The sequence below is a fragment of the Myotis yumanensis genome, unplaced genomic scaffold (assembly GCF_028538775.1).
Source record: "Myotis yumanensis isolate MYYU_CA2020_CCGP unplaced genomic scaffold, mMyoYum1.0.hap1 SCAF_6, whole genome shotgun sequence".
Classification (NCBI taxonomy): domain Eukaryota; kingdom Metazoa; phylum Chordata; class Mammalia; order Chiroptera; family Vespertilionidae; genus Myotis; species Myotis yumanensis.
The window spans coordinates 37408520-37427697 of record NW_027223757.1 but is presented as its reverse complement, the minus strand read 5'-3'; the positions used below and the strand labels follow the sequence as shown (position 1 = coordinate 37427697).

The 19178-nt window shown below is 36.9% G+C and overlaps 1 protein-coding gene across 4 annotated transcripts; it reads left to right on the top strand.

Moving 5' to 3' along the window:
* Positions 1-84: 84 nt before the first annotated feature.
* On the top strand, positions 85-19034 carry CEP57L1 (centrosomal protein 57 like 1). Of its 4 annotated transcripts, none has more exons than XM_070417970.1 (11): positions 85-189; positions 2237-2402; positions 3837-4016; positions 5166-5287; positions 9036-9152; positions 10204-10281; positions 10918-11004; positions 14115-14192; positions 14308-14552; positions 15739-15883; positions 17927-19034. In XM_070417970.1, exons 2-11 carry the CDS (start codon positions 2240-2242, stop codon positions 18143-18145), a joined length of 1434 nt encoding a protein of 477 aa, XP_070274071.1. In that variant the 5' UTR covers positions 85-189; positions 2237-2239; the 3' UTR covers positions 18146-19034. The 4 variants fall into 4 exon arrangements, with proteins under 4 accessions (XP_070274071.1, XP_070274070.1, XP_070274072.1 ...); XM_070417969.1 differs by having other exon boundaries at positions 87-210; XM_070417971.1 differs by lacking the exon at positions 14115-14192 and having other exon boundaries at positions 87-210.
* The last annotated feature ends 144 nt before the right edge of the window (positions 19035-19178 follow it).

Here is a 19178-nt window from a genome sequence, read left to right as displayed (position 1 = left end):
ACGCCAAACCTTTTATTTCAGGAGCTAGGGCGTCATTACATTGACTTCTGGGAAATGTAGTTTTGATGCTGCTGGCGCGTTCTGATTGCGACAGAAACTACAGCCCCCTGGAGCCACTGCGAGGTTTCCCGTGTCGGCCTGCGAGTCAACGGTTAGCACTCACGGAGATTTACTGAGAGCATCGCTTTGGTGAGAGAACTCCAGGCGAAGGTGCCACTTTTCCCTCCACAGGATTCTTCCTTCCTCCATTTCCTCTGAGGTTTTGGAGGCGAAGCCATCTGGGGCTGTCCAGGGACTTTTTCCAGCAATCTGCGTGAGAACGACTAGTCCGGGTCCCCAAATCCGAGGGCGCGTGGAGGCGCAGATGTAGGAAAGGAGGCAATCCGAGGGGTCGCATTAGTCCAGGCTAGAGGGATGCTCTGCACCGCTGCCTCTGCCTCCGCTCTTTTTGGTGGATTCGTGCGGAGTGGGTTAGGGAATCCCTGTGCAGTCGCGCCTTTGATACTGCCTCGGGTTGCTCGGTGCTTTGTTTGCTCGGCCAAGTGACCTCCCCAGCAGGCCCTTGAAAGCGGGTTGTCAAATCCGTGTTGTATGAGGCTAAGGGGCAAAGAATACCCAGTATTCCTTGATATGGATTTTTGCAGGATTAAAGGATGTTTTGTGAAAAAAGACACATAAAAATATTCCAATTGTAATATAGTGAAAGGGTTCAACCATTTGTTTACAAAGAACTGTTGTTTTTATTTTTTTTTAATATATTTTATTGATTTTTTACAGAGAGGAAGAGAGAGAGATGGAGAGTTAGAAACATCGATGAGAGAGAAACATCCATCAGTTGCCTCCTGCACACTCCCTACTGGGGATGTGCCCGCAACCAAGGTACATGCCCTTGACCGGAATCGAACCTGGGACCTTTCAGTCCACAGGCCCACGCTCTATCCACTGAGCCAAACCAGTCAGGGCAAAGTACTGTTGTTTTTAAATAATTCCTTTTAAAAATGTTTCTTGATTGAGTTTGGAGAGTGAGAGAAGCATCGCTTTGCTCCACTTATTTATGCATTCATTGGTTGCTTTTTGTGCCCTGAGGGATCCAACCCACAACCTTGGCCTATGGGACAGTGGTCTAACCAACTGAGCTCCGGGGCTAGGGCTTAAAATAACTCCTTTTGGGAAGGGTAGTAGTGAGAAAGGTCTTCAGTGGACTCATAACCAAATTAGATTTTAATTCTTCACATTGCAGAATAGATGTGTTTCAAAACATGTCGCCTTTTGGGGTACTGAGTATTACAAGAGTGAAAAAGACACAGCCCCTTCCTGTCCGAGAGAAATCAATGGTTGAGCCCACAAGAACAGTGCTGTCTGATATAACTGGGGCGGCTCCAAAGGTCACTGAGCCCCGTCTTGGAGAGTCAGGGAAAGAGGACCCCAAAACGGCATAGGGGGAGGCCCAGAAGTGGACGGGAGTGGTGTTTCCAGGAAACTGCAGTAAGTCCAGTCATAGACGGTGTGGAAGGGGTGACTTCTTGTGTGTTGATTCACTTTGAAGCTACAAAGAGACAGGTACTGTGAATTTTCCAGATGGATGCTGAAAGTGACCTATTCTTGAACAGATTTATAGTTTTGAAGAGTTGGTCTAATTTGGAAAGCCGTGCTACATGCTAAGCTACTGATTAAATGACAAAATACGGCCATTTTAGATTCTTCATCTAAACTAGATCATTAGGATGCTAATGCATTAAATGGAGTTCTGTCTCAGTTAAGGGTTCCATTCAGAAATTGATATATCCAAAATTACTCTTAAAAATCCCTTGGGAAGCTAGTACAGTGGAGTTCAACTGGAGAATTAAATTATATTTTAAAAGCGGTGTTGTCTTTTAAAAATATGTATTTTCTCTTTGAACTCTAGAATCACTTTGTTTATAAAGAGGTGCTCATATGATGAGATGTATCTGAACTTATGATCAACTGAGAAACCAGAAAATTCACATCACCCATATGCTCACTCCAGGGCCAGATGCTCATTGCAAATCAGGCAGAATTGTCCATACTGATTATACAGTAAATAGTCATTTTTACTTTATTGCTGAGCTTATATTATTATAGTTAAATTTGTGACAAGTAAGGCCAGAGGATACAGTTTTTGTATTTGTTAAAGTTTCATTTAAACTTTTAATGTTTTTGTCATTCAAATAGGAAAGAGTGATGCTATACTATATAATTTCTTTATTCTCTACAGATAATGGATTCTGAATTAATGCATAGTATAGTAGGAAGCTATATTAAACCTCCAGAAAGAATTTTTGCTCCATCATTCACCCAGAATGATGAATTACCTCGGAATCACCACTCTGTGAACTTTGAAGTTACCTCTCCTAAAATGCTTCAAAGTCCAAATAGCCAAGGTAATATTAACATTAAAATATCACTTAAAAATAGGGGAGTGGTATAAAGTGTGTTATATAAAATGTTTTACTTTTATGTAAAAATAATAGATTGTGTTTTTAACCTTAAACTAATTTCTATTCTGTTGTTAAAAGTTTCTGTAAACTTACGCAAGTTATTTAACATTTTTTATTTTGGCTTCAGCTGTAAGATGACATATATCACAGATTTATTATAAAAACATCATTAGAAAATGGAAAATTCTTTGAAGAATAAAAGGTCAGATTTGGAATCCATCTAAACTAGATGATTAGAATGCTAGTGAGTTAAGTAGAGTTGTGTCTTATTTGAGGATTAAATTCAGAAGTAGCATATATCCAAAATTGCCTTGAAAATTCCTGAGGAACCAGTATATTGGAGTAACTACAAAATACAAATATTGTAACTTTTAAAATATAAATTTAGAAGGATGTTAAAACTGAATTAGAAAAATATTTATGACCCCAGGCATACCTTGTGTGATTCAGATTACTTTCTAAGATGCTGATTATCACTTTGTCTTTTAATATTCTTTGATAAAGGTTGCCGTTAATAAAGGTAGCCTTATGGAATGGAATAAAACAACCACAAGAAATAGTACTCCAAACCAGTGAGTCAGCCACAAGTACCATATAAAGAACAATAAGTATAATTTCTTGATCTTAATTGTAAAAAACAAATGATAATCTCTAGCAAACATCCTTCTAATTGGATATAAACTATACAAAAGATAGCTTATAACATTTATTTATATTCTATTCATCTCTAGTTTTATAGTTTGAAGTTACAACTGAATAGAAAGTGTAAGGTAATGCTTGAATATTTTATAACTCTGAACTTCTCTGAATCATGATGATATTAATATAACTGAAAAAATTTTTTGTAGTTTATGTGTGCTACTTACAATCTTTCAAGCTTGATATCAGGTAAACCACTAGGTTACAATTTTTTTCCAGTGGAAGAAACTGTTCTTCATATGTCCTGAATATTAACACTATCTTGGACAAATGAATAATATATGTTTGTAGTTTGATTAAAACTGAACACATTAATAACTGAAAAGAACCTTTAACTTTAAACCTAAATTTTATGTTAGTGGGTACTATATTTTTATTTTCTTTACCTCATACTCAGATTCGTATGCCTCCTAGACTGTACATTATCTTTAAGCCTTACATCATTAGCTTTCTCAAACCTAGAAAAATCACTAAATGCAATCAAATATATTGTTTTTACAAGATATGTTAGAAAAAAATTTGTTCCTTTTTAGAATTTTTTTGTTACTTTCCATTTTTATCAGAAATATGTATTATACATTTTTCTGGCTAACAAAAATATACTGGTAACTTTTATCTGATTGTAAGTATTCAAATATTCTCATTTATAATATCAAGCAATTTTTTTTTTTTCAACAGCTCTTATTTTAGCATTAAAAACTCTTCAAGAAAAGATTCACCGTTTGGAGTTAGAAAGAACACAAGCTGAAGATAACCTGAACACCCTATCCAGAGAAGCAGCACAGTATAAAAAGGCCTTGGAAGATGAAACAAATGAGAGAAATCTGGTCCACCAGGAACTGATAAAGCAGAAAAAAGGCAAGAAAATTTAGTAGTTCTCAGAAGCAAGGAGTTACTAAAGTTTACAATTTGAAAATAATAAGCCCAGTCTAAGTAGATTTACTCAAATATATTTATTCTTTTATATATATTCAAACCCTGAAGCCTTGTACTCAGACATTTTGATATTTGCAGGAAATAAATATAACTTTGAACTTATTTTTATATCCATTTTATCCCAGTTCATAAGATTTTGAGATTAAAAGAAAAACTGTATTTAGGCAAGTTGTGTTTAGAAATTAGAATAGTTTCAGAATTCCGGCAAAATCCAGTTTAACCTGGCCATAATTGAAATGCTTTATAGCATTAGTTAACACGTTTTTAAAATTTGAAAACATAAGGCAACACTAGTAATTAAGCAATATAAGAACAATAAAAATGAATAAAATAAAAACTTGTGTGGTTAATTAGATGAAATGGACCAATAGGTGGCAGTTCGGTGGAAGTTATGAAAAAGACATCTGGACACGGGTTTTAAAGATTTAGAACATAAATCCTTTATATAATTTTACTTCAAGATGTGGCTTTTTGTAACATGACACTTGCCCTCAAAAACAGGGTTCAAGTTTGTGTTTCAACTTGTGGAATGAAGAAATGGGGAGAAATATTTTTCTGAGGTAATTGGACAAAAGTGGAAGAAGGAGCTGAGGAAAGTAAGAACTTAAAGGATTAAAAAGCAATTGTTTACACCTTATGAATTGAACCATGCTGTCTTGTAGTCAAGAGCAGAGAAAAGTGGGAATGGTAGGATGCATATACCTGAGTTTTTGAAAGAGAAGAAATGTATTGATAGGAAAGAGACCTTGGGGCCTCTATTTTTCCAGTTAGTGTCATTTCCCAGGGACGGCCAGAATCCTTATCATCTCACAAGTCACTGGCATCTTCCCCTTTCAGATGTATGCTCTCTGGGTCCTTAGGCAGAGATAATGTTAAACCAGTGATATATAATTAATGAAATATTCACAAAATATATGTTTATAACTCTGGAAGAGTCAGTACATAGAACTAATGAAGTCTTGAACTTTTAACTCTTGGTTGAATTCATAGAATGTATTTCTTATGGTAACCAAATCTCTGGCCTATGTGAGAATCAACTAATTGACTCATAATTACTTTTCTTTTTCATAGATATAAGTATACAATTAAGCTCAGCTCAGACTCGCTGTACGCTCCTAGAGAAGCAACTGGAATATACAAAGAGAATGGTTCTCAATGTAGAGCGAGAGAAGAATATGATCCTAGAACAGCAGGTGAGCATATTTCTATAAGAAACATAACTTCAGGTCTCTATGGTGACAGAGGGTACTGGACTTAATTGAGGGGATCATTTCACAGTGTATACAAAGATGAAATCACAAGTTGTACACTTGAAACTAATATAACATGGTATGTTAATTATGCCTCAGTAAAAAAAGTAAGACGTAAATTAGATGACACAAATTAAATACACCAAAAAAGGTAAATTTGCCCTCAGGAAAAAAGAGAATATTTAATGTTGTGGGAAAATTGTCATATTACATTATAGTCTTAAGTAAAATAGGATATAAAGTTGTATATAGGAGATTTCCACTTAACAGTGATGCAGTCTAGATCATTTAGACCAACTTTCCTATAGAGGAAAATAAGAAAAACTGTACAGAATATTAAAAAGAAAGACAGAATCGAAAGAAAAAATACACAAAGGTATTGGAGATTTAATAAGTTGATAAAAATCACCCATTCAGTATTATCTGTGTGCAGACTTTAATCCAGAGAGGTAGGCCTGATATTTCAGGTCCCTTCTGAGTGCATATCTGATTCCAGAACAGTCCATTGAGAGGCTCAATAATGCTTTTGACAGCCATCCTTTTGGGGTTAAGGAAATTAAAGTTAGAATTCATGGCCTATCAAGAATAGGAACCCTAGTATATCCTCTGTGCTCAGTCTTTGTAAGGGTGAACAGTAGAAAAAAACCCAGATTACAACTTTGCTCTAGGTCAGTGATGGCAAACCTTTTGAGCTTGGCGTGTCAGCATTTTGAAAAACCCTAATTTAACTCTGGTGCCGTGTCACATATAGAAATTTCTTGATATTTGCAACCATAGTAAAACAAAGACTTATATTTTTGATATTTATTTTATATATTTAAATGCCATTTAACAAAGAAAAATCAACCAAAAAAATGAGTTCGCGTGTCACCTCTGACACACGTATCATAGGTTCACCATCACTGCTCTAGGTTATCAAAGTAAGTCAGAAAATCTTAGTCCCTGAAATTGTATTAAAGTGATACTGAATTGCTAACAGTGAGAAACTTTCAGAGATAATGAGACAAAAGGAGATAAGACACTAAGAACAAGATATAGCCTACTTAATAGACTATCTAAATACTTTTGCAAGCTAGCTCCAGTTAGGTACTGGCTCTAACAGACACAGTCTTTAAAATACTTACGCTTGTGCCCTGGTCAGTGTGGTTCAGTTGGTTGGAGCATTGTCCTATGCACCAAAGGGTTGTGGGTTCAATTCCTAGTCGGGGCACATACCTACATTGTGGATTCAATCCTTGGTCAGGGTATGTAAGGAAGGCAACTGATCAACGTTTCTCTCTCTAAAATCAGTAAAAAAACATATCCTCGGGTGGATTTAAAAGAGCCACAGTAAGATACTACTTCATATCTACAGATTAGAAATAATTTAAAAGTCTGACAATTTTGTGTATAAATGAGGATACAACACCCAGAAGAGCAACCACTTTATCTTGTAAAGTTCAGCATACACATTCCCAACAGCCTAGAAATTCCTATCCTAGCTATAGTAGACTAGTGACTTATAATAGTTTTTAAAATGTTTTGACATACAATCTACAGACAGTGGGAGGTACAGATCTTAAGTATAGAGATAGTTGATTATTGATAAATGCATATACTCATGTAATCCACATCCCTATCAAATAATATAATAAAAGCCTAATACGCAAATCGACTGAACGGCGGAATGACCGGTCACTATGATGTGCACTGACCACAGGGGGCAGACGCTCAACACAGGAGCTACCCCCAGCCCATAGGCCCCAGGTTGGCTAAGGTGGGTGACAGCGGGGGGACCCCCCCCGATCACCACACCGGTCGCCCCACAGATCAGCCCTGATCACCGGTCAGGCCTAGAGACCCTACCTGTGCACAAATTTTGTGCACCGGGCCTTAGTCAAATAATAAAACATTTTCATCAGAAATTATTTCATCTCTTCAAAGTTATTCTCTGTTCTCTCCCCACCTCCCAATAAGACAATTACTATTCTGACTTATTTTACCTTAGAACTTTATAAGGTAAAATCTTAGAACTTTGTATACTCTTTTTTATCTGGGTTTGTTTGTTTTTAGCATAAAGTTTTTAAGGTTCATCCATGTTGTTTTATGTATCAGTAGTTCATTCCTTTTTATTGCAGTGTAGAATTTCATTATATAGATATGCCATAATTTGTTTACCCATTTTCCTGTTGATAGACATTTGGCTTGCTTCCAGTTTGGGGTTATTATAAACTAGAGGCCCAGTGCTTGAAATTCATGTGGCTACCGGCTGCTGGCTGGGGCCTCCCTTCATTCCTCACCACCCACTGGTGGTCAGTGCATGTCATAGTGAGTGATCAAACTCCCATTTGGTCGAACTCCTGAGGGGACACTTTGCATATTAGGCTTTTATATATATATATATAGACTAGAGGCCCCGAAAACAAAATTTGTGCACTGGGAGGGGATGCGCCCTCTCGCAGTTCGGGACTCCTCGGGGGATGTCTGGCTGCCGGCTTAGGCCTGATCCCCCGGGTATCGGACCTAAGCCAGTAGGCGGGCATCCCTCTCACAATCAGGGATCCCTCACTCCTTACCGCCCACTTGCTCGCTGCTCCTTCGTGCTGCCGCAGAGGCGGGAAAGGCTCCCACCACTGCCGCTGCACTCGCCAGCCGTAAGCCCAACTTCTGGCTGAGCGGTGCTCCCCCTGTGGGAGCACACTGACCACCAGGGGGCAGCTCCTGCGTTGAGCATCTGCCCCCTGATGGCCAGTGTACATCATAGCGACAGGTCATTCTGGTCGTTCTGCCGTAACAGCCGCTTAGGCTTTTATTATATAGATAAAGCTGCTATGACCATTCTTATACATATCTTTTCTGTGGACATATGTTTTAATTTCTCTTGGGTAAATATGTATTAGGAGAATTGTGAAGCCACAGGGTAGGTATATGTTTAACTTTATAAGAAACTACTAAACTCTCTTCTAGAATATTTTCTATTACCCCTTACCCCCTCACAGTTGCCTTTATTATTAACATCTTACATTGTAATAAATACCATTACAAAACAGTACATACTAGTAGATATGCATATATATGTATAACTTTCTTTTTCTCCATCTTCTCTATATGCTTTATTCCTCTGATAGCTGCTTTTCTTTGTTACAGAGAAAGGGTAATTCAATGAGTAGGTTTGGTCACCCTGTGTGCAATACTATTTAATACAGTTTTTACTGGTGATGTTTTTCTTAGTTTAAATGTTATATAAAGATGCACAGAGTGTTTGCTCCATTAGTGCAAATATAGCACATCTTTTTTGCACATTTTATTTCTCCTTTAAAAATATTTGATTTTCTTGGCCTTTGTCAGTAAAAGTAGGTGCATGTATGTACATTTCTGTGTTTGTGTTGTTATTGTTTGTTTATTTAGAGAGAAGGAAGAGAGAGAGAGATGTGAGAAAGAAACATTGATTGGTTGCCTCCCATATGCATCTCAACTGAGAATCGAACCCGACACCTTTTGATGTTCAGGATGACACGCCAACCAACTGAGCCATACTGGCCAGGGCTGTACATGTTTCTTATGACAGATTTATATTGTACCTAAACTCGGTGCATGTAAATGCATGTTTCTAATGACATATTTATATTGTGTTTTGAATTCTGAGAAATTGTATTATCCTTGAGCCATTGGCATCACTTGCCAAATTCAGGTTTTGTTTTATCCTTTCCAGACCCAGCTTCAAAGGGAGAAAGAACAAGATCAGATGAAGCTGCAAGCAAAACTTGAAAAGCTTGATCTCTTAGAAAAAGAATGTTTTAAACTTACAACAACTCAGAAAACTGCTGAGGTAAGCTTCCACTTATTTCTTTGAAGTAGTGGTGCCAGTAATAAATCTTTAGTATTATGCATAATTGGCTCTGTATGTGAATATGCAGTAAATCTTAGATTTATAAAACTTTGTTAACAACTTTTAGTAATCCAAACATGAATTCCTGCCCATGGAGATGAAAAATTAATATATTCTGTCACAGCATGAATGAGCTTGCCTGTTGATGTAAAATTGTAATTTTGGCTTCTGCTGAGATGACAGAACATTTTCATTTCAAATAACTTACCTAAAAAATATTGAGAAGATTGTCTTTCACCACTTGCAGTTAATTAAGTTAAGCCTATCCTATGTCCCTTCCTGAAATGCCCTCTTCTTTTTCCACCAAAATCCTATTTATTCCATAAGACTTTCTCCGGTCCTGCTTCCTCTACGAAGCTTTCCTTGAGTTCTCCAACACTCAGGAACTCTTCCTTTGAAATGGTGTTGTCTTCCTATTGTAAACCACACCAAGGATATAAGATGAAATACTTATGTGCCTAAGTATAGACATGGTCTGGGTCAAGTCATATTCATTGCTTTGTTGTTTGTTTCATGTGTTACTTTTGATTTCCTGGATATAATATAAGCTATTAAGTAACAAGGACTATATCTTATATTTCTAATCTTATATTTCTGATGTCTTCCTATCCCTTCCCTCCTCCTCCAACTGTGCCCTTATTATATGTACATGGTGGACATTTATTGTGGTTTGTCTGTGTTTTGAGTGAAACATTGAGATGCAAGAATATAATTGTTTGACCTTCCAGACCTTTAATATCCCTCAAAGTTTCATCATTATGGTTTTGTTGCTGGAAGTTAATGCCTATGCATGTACATCCTTTGCTTTCCCTTTGTTTTTATGGTCAAGGAGCATAGGAAGAAAGCCCAAAAAAACCTTACCATCTTTTGCCATTACTTTTTTCTTACTTTCTGCTCTAATTTGCCAAATTATTAAGAATCAAGACCCCAAGGACTCTATTTGGAAAAGGAACAAAGGGTAGTTGGCTCTAGTTATTTTATTCTTTTGCAGGACAAGATTAAACATTTAGAGGAAAAACTTAAGGAAGAAGAACATCAGCGTAAGCTATTTCAAGACAAAGCTTCTGAGGTAAATAGAGCACTTTATCATGTATCACAATTATACTTTCTTTTGTTGTTGTTAATCCTCACCTGAGGATAATTTTTCGATTGATTTTTAGAGAGAGTGGGGGCGGGGGGAGGAGAGAGAGTCGATGTGAGAGAGAGACATCAATTGGTTGCCTCCTGCTTGGTACGTGCCCTTGACTGGGAGTCAAACCTGGGACCCATTGGTATGTGAGTCGATGCTCTAACCACTGATCCTTTATTTTCTTAACTGAAGCCTAAATTCTAGACTCTAATTTCTGCTTCCTAGCTTTTTAGTTTTGTCTCTTTAATGAAATTCTCAATAAGCCAGTACATTCATTGGGATGCATTCCAAGAGGTCTTTTGGTGTTTTGAAATTTTGACGAATAAATACATGTATATATCAACTCCTGGTCATAGATGGTTTTCCATTTGGTTGAGAGAATGAATAATTCTCTTATAAATAGAAAATGATTGCAATTACCAATAGATTTAATGACTTTCACACCACAAAAACAGTATTTGGGGTTTTCTTTTCTTTTCCAAAAAGTATTTTTATCTTTATAAACAGACCTGATCTTTCATTGTAAAGAAGCTTGTTAAAAATCAATTTTACAGAGTTTTGTCTTTAATACTGTAGCTTCAAACTGGACTTGAAATCAATAGAATTTTAATGTCTTCAGTATCAAACCCAAAACAATCTAAGGAAAAGAAGAAATCTTCAAAGGTATGCAAACATTTTATTTTTATTTGCTAATACTTATTTATTCACTCTTTTCACATTTATATCTATTCATCCCCCCCCCCCCAAATTGAAGACATTTATAATAAAAGACATGTAATACTGCTATGAAGTGGAGATAAAAATATGAATCTAGTGATGATGGTTTGAAGTAAAAGGATAGAAAATTCCATAAAACCTTCACAGCAGTTGAGCACAAAACCTGGCTGTGTTTGCTTGACAATAAAAGCAAAAGGAGCAGATAATGGGTGGTATCATCTGCCTTTGTGCAATGACAGTAAGCATCCAGTGTTTCTAGAAAGGCAAACGTTTCCTAGTGCTAAGTTCTTAGAGAAATTATTTTGTGATACTATATAAAACAACAGAGGCCAACAATACAATAGATCCCACTCTGAGCACAATAAAAAGAGAAGGCTACATAATATTAAATTATAGATCTATGAAGTAATTTCTCTAGGGAATCCATTTATTTATTTTCTTTTTACCCTAAAAATAGAATTAGAAAGTTAGTACTTTATAGATGAGTTGATGTTTCGGATAAATGGTATTAAACCTTCTTAATTATCTGTAATGATAAGAAGATTTCAATCCCTTTTAATCTTATGATTCTGAAATTACAGTTTTGATGACCATTATCACTATTTACTCAATATGCATGTGATGACTTACTGTTTCTGTGTGCCGTTTGCTGTGGAATCAGAGACGCTTTTTGAGAATTCTGGCCACTGCCATAGGCTCACCCTATGGATACAATAGTGTAGAGAACATTATACTTACTTGGGCTACTCTTTTATTGCATAAATAAGAATTACTATTCAATAGTCTGGCTGTATTTTTCATAATTTTTTTCTTTCAGAGAATTTGCAAACTGCAATAATTAAAACGTTTTCCCAGTGAAACTGTTTTTTTTTTCTTATTTCCTTTCTTAAATATTTGTTCTGTATCTTGTTTGCACAATGAGATTAGAAGCTGCAAAACCAAATATAAAATTGCTATAAGTAATTTGCCAGTGGGGAAAAAATATGAATTATTTTTATATGTATGTTTTATGACATCCTTTGATGAGTTAGTGGAAATATTTTTTTTAATTTTTCTATTCATCGTGAAAATGATGACGGTAGAGGGAGAAGTAAGGTAAAAGAAATGAAGAAAAGAAAAGCAGCTTCTACTAGTAAAAGAGCCCAGGCCAGCCTCTATAGGGCCAGTGGGTCCCCTACCTGGGAATCATGCAGTCAGGCACTCAAATGAGGAAAACGTAGCCCCTGCTTCAAAGCCAAGCCCTCAGCTTCTGGATTACAGCTCTAGCTTCCCTAGGGGTTCACTTGAGGTTCAGTTTGGTTACACCCAGCTGTCCCCTCTACAGAAGCAAGTTTACCGCCCTGGGCTTGGGGATAGATCAGTTTCCCATTGGGAATGATGCCTGCCTAGCCCACAGGCAGGGGCTGAGCACTTGGTCCTGGTCCCAGACTGTAGCCTCCGAGTCTCACACTTTGAATGCTCCCACTCTGAGCCACTTTCCCTTCCCCCCACTGAGCTCATTGGGGGTATCTGAGACTTGGCTGGGCTAATCCACACTGTCTCCTGTTGGGGGTGGTGCCTGCGAGTCTGTAGGAGATCGGTGGCCACTTCTCCTTCCCGAGGCAGTGGTGGCTGAACTCGCAGGAAGCTTGGATTTGCTTCCTCGCAATGTAGCCACACAGCCCAGCACTTGCCCGTCTGGCTCCGGGACAGAAGCCTCCCCAGGAGACACAGGTGAAAATCCCAGCTCTGTGTGGCTCCCTCCCCTCACCACCAACCCAGCAGGTCTGGGCAGGCCCAGCAGCTCAACAGGTAGGGGGAGGAGAGCCAGCTGTGTGATGGAGGTAGGGGAGATGGTCCTCTTTCCCAAGTCATACAGTTTACTCTGGGTCTCCGCCAGAAAATAGAGGGTCCCTTAAAGTCACTGCTGGGTGTAGCCAGCAGATCCCTCAGCAGGACCCAAGTGTGGCAGCTTGGCCTCACCAGCCTTCCTCCCTGGGGAGTGACTCCCCAGCTGGTGCTCTATTCCTGGGTGTGGTCAGTATCCCAGGCCAGCTGAATCCCCACTGATTCCCACCACCAGATGCTGGCGGGCTCCTCTTCCCATCTCTGTTGCTCTGGTTTGGGGATCCTTGTGTGGGGTTGAGACCCCAGGCTCCTGGAGGTGCAGGGGAGGGAATTCTACAGCCCTTCTTCCTCAGGCTTCTCATTGGCCCCTGCACCTGTGTGAGAAGGCTATCCCTTTCCACGTTTTCACCCTTCTTACCAGTCTCTATGTGGCTTCTGTACTTCATGGTTATATTTCAGGTCAGCTAGCCTTCAGTTGGTTTTTCAGGTTGATTGTTCTGTAATTTAGTTATAAATCGATTTGGGGCTGGGAGCAGTGGGCACAGCTTCCAAGCTACTCTGCAGCCATCTTGGAGTTTCTGTATATTATACTGTACTATGCCAGCTATTGCCATTGTGAGACACTGGTTAAAGATAGAGGGGGCCTCCCAGTAAAATGTAAAAACAAAGCAAACAAAAAAAAGACACTTATGGTAAGGATATGGAACAATCATAACTTGGCTAAAACATAAATTGGTCTAGTCACTTTGGACATTAACTTGTAAAGTTAAGAATGCACAACTCTATGGCCCAGTATCTAACAGAAACTCCTATTTATATACACCAGAAGGCAGGTACAAAATGTTCATAACAGTGTTGTTCATAATAACAAAAAGAGTCCAAATGATCATTGAAAGGAGGAAGAACAAATAAAGCTTCTATAGCCATAAGAAGCAGTGAACCACAGGTATATACATCATTTGAATGAACCTCATAAACTTAATGTTGAGTAGAAAAAGCAAGTTGCTGAAGAACAGAAACAAAATAAGTCTATTTATGTAAAGTTCAGTTATCTAACCCTGTACCTTTTTGTGTGTTTATTTGCCATCTGTATGTCCTCTTCAGTGAAATCTCTGTTCTTTGCCTATTTTCTCATCAGATTATTTATTTACTCTTGAGCTTTGAGATTTATTCATGTCATAAATGTCTTTTAAAAATTTTTTTTAACTTTTTCCCTTCTCAATATTTAGAAAACTAAATGCTTAAAAAGAGGACCACCTCAGCAAATGTATTCAAAGTTTGGATCAATGCCTAGGGTGTCTGAAAAGGTGAGAGGGGAAAAATAAAGATGCTTGTTCAGAAAAACTCCTGCTTTGTTGTAAGTTCTATTTCAATGCCGTCCGTCACTTGAAATTGTTCTCAGCTATTTCTTTTCCCCCAAAGCCTGCCAGAGCGTGCCATTCTGTAAATGCAAGTGTGCAAAACCTCCTTCAGATGGTGCAACATTATGGGCCACAGATTCTTCAGAAACCTGCTGAAGTTGCTGAGCCTAGATGTCTCTACAAGCCTACTAGAACAACTTCCCAGTGTAAAGTGGTACCTCCTCACTCCAAAAAATCTGTTTCCATTTGTGATAATTTGTCTGAACTTTTGATAGCAATGCAGGAAGAGCTGGACCAAATGAGTGTGTAAGTATTTTTATTTTTTACCATAAGAAATAGCAAGATATTTAGATATTATTTTCCTTCTTAGTCTTAAGAGCAGTGCCACTTAAAATGTTTGATGTCCTTACTTAGTCATTTGGACTTATTTTGATCTGTAAATTTCTTGTCATTGATTTTTCATTGTATTTATTGATACTGGATTTAAATTTTCAACTGTGTATAATCACTATTTTTTTTTATTAAAAAATATATTTTATTGGTTTTTCACAGAGAGGAAAGGAGAGGGACAGAGAGTTAGTAACATCGATGAGAGAGAAACATTGATCAGCTGCCTCCTGCACACCTACTGGGGATGTGCCCCTGACCAAGGTACATGCCCTTGACCGGAATCGAACCTGGGACCTTTCAGTCCGCAGGCTGACGCTCTATCCACTTAGCCAAACCGGTTAGGGCTGTATAATTATTATTGATCTAATCTAAGGAGTCTCTGTATTCCCAAGATCTCAACTTATAGCACAGTATTACTGTCATTCTAACAAATGAGTTCTGCTGATCTTAAATTATAACTCACAAAAGAAAGATTGTGTTGGTTTTTTATAATCTTTTAGTGATATGAGTGATTTCATTAGACAAGTAGGAATGTAGTCTCTTGTTTTAAACTCTGGCTGGTCTGCATTACAAGTTGAAGCATCCATAGCAAACAAAATTCTGTATGGGATACATATTTTTAGCCCCAAGTTTAAATATATATTTAACAGAATTTCAGAAAATATATGATTTGGCTAGCCAGCTAATTGAACTAAGACTAATATAGAAGAGGTAACTAGTTCCTTTGGCAGTATTTCTTTGAGTAGGCTATCTAAGGAATTCTCTGGCAAATATTTCTATAGCTGGAATTCTTCCAAAGATCCTACGTTAATAATTCCAAAGTTGGAACTAAAAAGAATACTTTAATACCTCTACCTAAGGACATCAGAATAGTTTGCTACATTTAGCTATAAACATTAAGAATTTGGACTTTTTTAAAGCTTCTTTAAGACCCTGAGTCTAAGATATTTCTATATATATCTAATCTCAAATCACAAGAACCTATTTATATTTACCATATATTCAATTAGATAGCCCTAATTATAGGAACAGACTGTCTTTGAAGATTAATATTTAACTCTGACTAAAATTTATGTATCTAATATTTGCTTTTCTTTCATAGAGAACACCAAGAGCTACTGAATCAAATGGAGGAAACTGAAAGCCATGCAGTCTGTGAAGACATAGAATGTGAACTAGAGCATTTAGTCAGGAAAATGGAAATTAAAAGAGAACAGATTTCCAAACTGATGAAGCATCAAGATAGTGTAAGAAAGTTTTAGTAAAAGATTTTAATAAAAAGAAAAAAAGATTTTAATAAAAGGATAATATGCCTGGATTCAGTATAAATCTCTGTATGACCTTCCAAATTTGAGGTCTGTATGTATGACTTAGTGAAAAGATGATAAATAGGAGTCACTCGGGCCTATTATAGAATAGAGCCATCTGTTTTATTGGAATAACATGGCCTCCTCCAGAACTCTCCAAGATAAGATAATGAATACGGAGGAAGAAAATTTAGTTATGTATTCAGAAATGTCTTTGGGAAAATAGTGAGTACATGCTGAATTTGCTTTATAACCTTTCCAGTTACCCTTTTAGCATTTTCCCCCTTATTCCTCCCTTCTCTGATTCCTTAATGAAGCCCCTTATGTTGACAGGTCTCTAATTCAGTACCATACATGAACCTGGCTCCTTAAGCAGTACCCAATCCTATAACCACTATTTCCACTTTCCCAGAAAAAAAGCTGTGCTTTGCTGCATTCCCTGAGTATCTCTGCTGTAGTGAGATGGTGAGGGAGACTCTATCCTTGCATGGGAATTCTTAATAACTAAGAGTTGCATAATAATTTTAATATTTTAACAGAGCAATCATGGACCATTATTATCTCCCAAAATAATAACTTTGCAAGTGAGAATATTAGCATTATTACACTGCTGGAGCAGAAGGCAGAGGGAGCCTTTCTAGGAACTCTCAAGTCACGTAGCCATCTGCCTGTGTAACAACATTAATATAAGTTGGTGATATATTAACCTCACAATTAAGCCTCCCCCACTTTATAGGACAGTAATAAAGGATGCAGGATTTTACTGCCTTTCTTCTGTGGCCAACAAAGAAAGAAAGAGGGCCCAGTCGACATGGCTCAATGGTTGAGCGTTGACCTCTGAACCAGGAGGTCCTGGTTCGATTCCCAGTCAGTTCACATGCCCAGGTTGCGGGCTCCTCAGTGGAGTGTGCAGGAGGTAGCCGATGGATGATCCTTTCTCATCATTGATGTTTCATCTCTCTCTCCCTTTCTCTCCAAAATCAATAAAAATATATTTAAAAAAGAAAGGAAGAGGGAAATGAATGTTTTGAAGCAAGTTTTTACTTTACTGGCTCTTAATGCTATAGTAAGTAAAAAATTTTGTATGATTGTGCTAGGATGAAGATTACATAACATACTTCCTTAAGAGAAATTTGAAGAGAATAGAAAAGAAGTCATTTTTTTTAATTTAGGCAGTGTGAACATAAATTATATTGTGAAAATAATTATATTCCATAATAGCTGTAGCAGCATAAATTTTCAAGTATTTTATCATGATAAATTTAATGTCTGCAATTAAAATGGCCTTAGCAAATAGAACATCAGGTACAAATTAGACTTATGCATTATAAATAGACTAAATAATTGACTGGACTTGGAAGAAATGGGTTTGGCTAGTTGATAGGTTTTGGTTTTTTTAAAATTCTGTCTGTCCAACCATTACTAGATACTCCTAATGAGATAAGGTTATTCCCTTGACTTTTTTGTTGCTGTTGTTACTGGCATTCAGTAGTACTTTAAATTCAGGAATTCTTTTAAGTAATATATATGTATTTTGATTCTATAAACTTGATGCTCATTGCTAGCACCCAGTCTTTGCTGTTAATATAGTCTGAAAGGTTCTCCTCTCTTTTATAATTTTTACCCATTTCATATCCTCCACAAACCTTTCTCTCAGCTTCTCCAGCCCACATTGATCTTGTCCTGTGTTGGCCTTCTCTGATACACAGTTTTTGTCCTATTGCAAGTTATCCCAGCTTGAATTATTCTCTAGCTGTCATGTTTATGCTTTTCCTTCACTAATAATAGCAGTGAGCGTCTTGAGAACAAGGAGCTTTATTTCTACCTGACTAGCACAATAGTAGGCATCTAATAGGTATTCAATAAATAAGACCTTAATGAACTTTTTAATTTTATGTAATCTTTAACCATCAATCCAGTCCATGTATTATAGGTTATATCTTTAATGTTTTTTATTAAAATGGTAGATCTTTTTCTCTCCAGGTTCGCAAACTACAGCAAAAAGTTCAAAACTCAAAGATGAGTGAAGCTTCATGTATTCAACGAGAAGATAGCAACCCTAAAGGATTAAAGAACATAAAATATAGCCCCAGAAAATGTCTGCTAAATCACTCTCTTCAGAAGAACAGCAACTTTCATCCAACGCCAGTCCATAATCTTCAAATGAAATTAAGAAGAGATGATATCATGTGGGAACAGTAACACTGTAGCAAAACTGTCACCTTAAATGAACTGTCAATGAGATCTTATATTGTTAAAGTGGTTTTAACTTAATATATCTTTATGAAATTTTGAATTATGTTTCTAGCCTCTATAATGTGTCAGGTTGTAGTATTTTTTAATTAATGCCTAATGATCTAAGAGTCCCAAATAATAAATGATATGCTGGGGTTTTTTTTTTCCTTATTGACTGAAATACTAATCTCACCATATTTTAGAAACATTGTTCACTTTCAGATATCTTAAGCTAAATCTGAGAAATTATACTGGATTGATGACATTTAAAATTGAGCTTCAATTTGAAATACTATTTCAAGTACCATCCCACTTTTTCATTTAGGCCTGTAACCCTAAGAACCAATATAAAATTAACAGAGTATGGAAAGGTTTTATAACTTCCCTAGCCCTTCCTCCCTATCTTGTTTTAGAGCTATGAAATGAAATGTTTTTCTTTTTTGGAATGGAAAAGCTTTGTGAAGCCTTTAGCCCAAGTTTCTATGACAATTACCAATAAGAACCCATAGTTACTTCAATTTTAGATGACAACCCAACTGCAAAAGCTTTCCTCTATTATTCCCATTCTCCTTTACAAATCCTTTTATAACTACAGCTTTTGGCGACTTTTAGTTTTTGCGTTATATATAATATTCATCAGTATAAATTAATGTGGTTTTCAGGACCCACAAAGCCAGCATATTTTTAATAGGAAATTATGGGAAGAAGTTGGACGTTTTATTACCTCATCCAGCAAAAGTTGGAGGAAATATGGTACATTCTTATTTTTTATATTTTTAAATCGGTGCTATAAAAGATTTCTGTGTATTTGTATGTTTTATAATAAATTAACATTTGTTGACCTATCTTTCCAGGAGCCTTTGGAAACTAGTATGACTCTTCTGAACTTTTTTGTTTTCTCACTGGAATCCCTCAGGACAACTAGAGAATTGCAGTCATTAACTGAAATAAAATAGGAGGTTGACAGGAAAGGCAAACTAGGAGGGAAGAACTCGGAAAA

Excerpts from the sequence above, each read along its gene's own strand:
- CEP57L1 (XM_070417970.1), top strand. The coding sequence starts at position 2,240 with ATGGATTCTGAATTAATGCATAGTATAGTAGGAAGCTATATTAAACCT. Across the intron at positions 14,193-14,307 it reads TGCCTAGGGTGTCTGAAAAG|CCTGCCAGAGCGTGCCATTC; the intron begins GTGAGAGGGGAA and ends TTTCCCCCAAAG. Across the intron at positions 14,553-15,738 it reads GAGCTGGACCAAATGAGTGT|AGAACACCAAGAGCTACTGA; the intron begins GTAAGTATTTTT and ends TTTCTTTCATAG.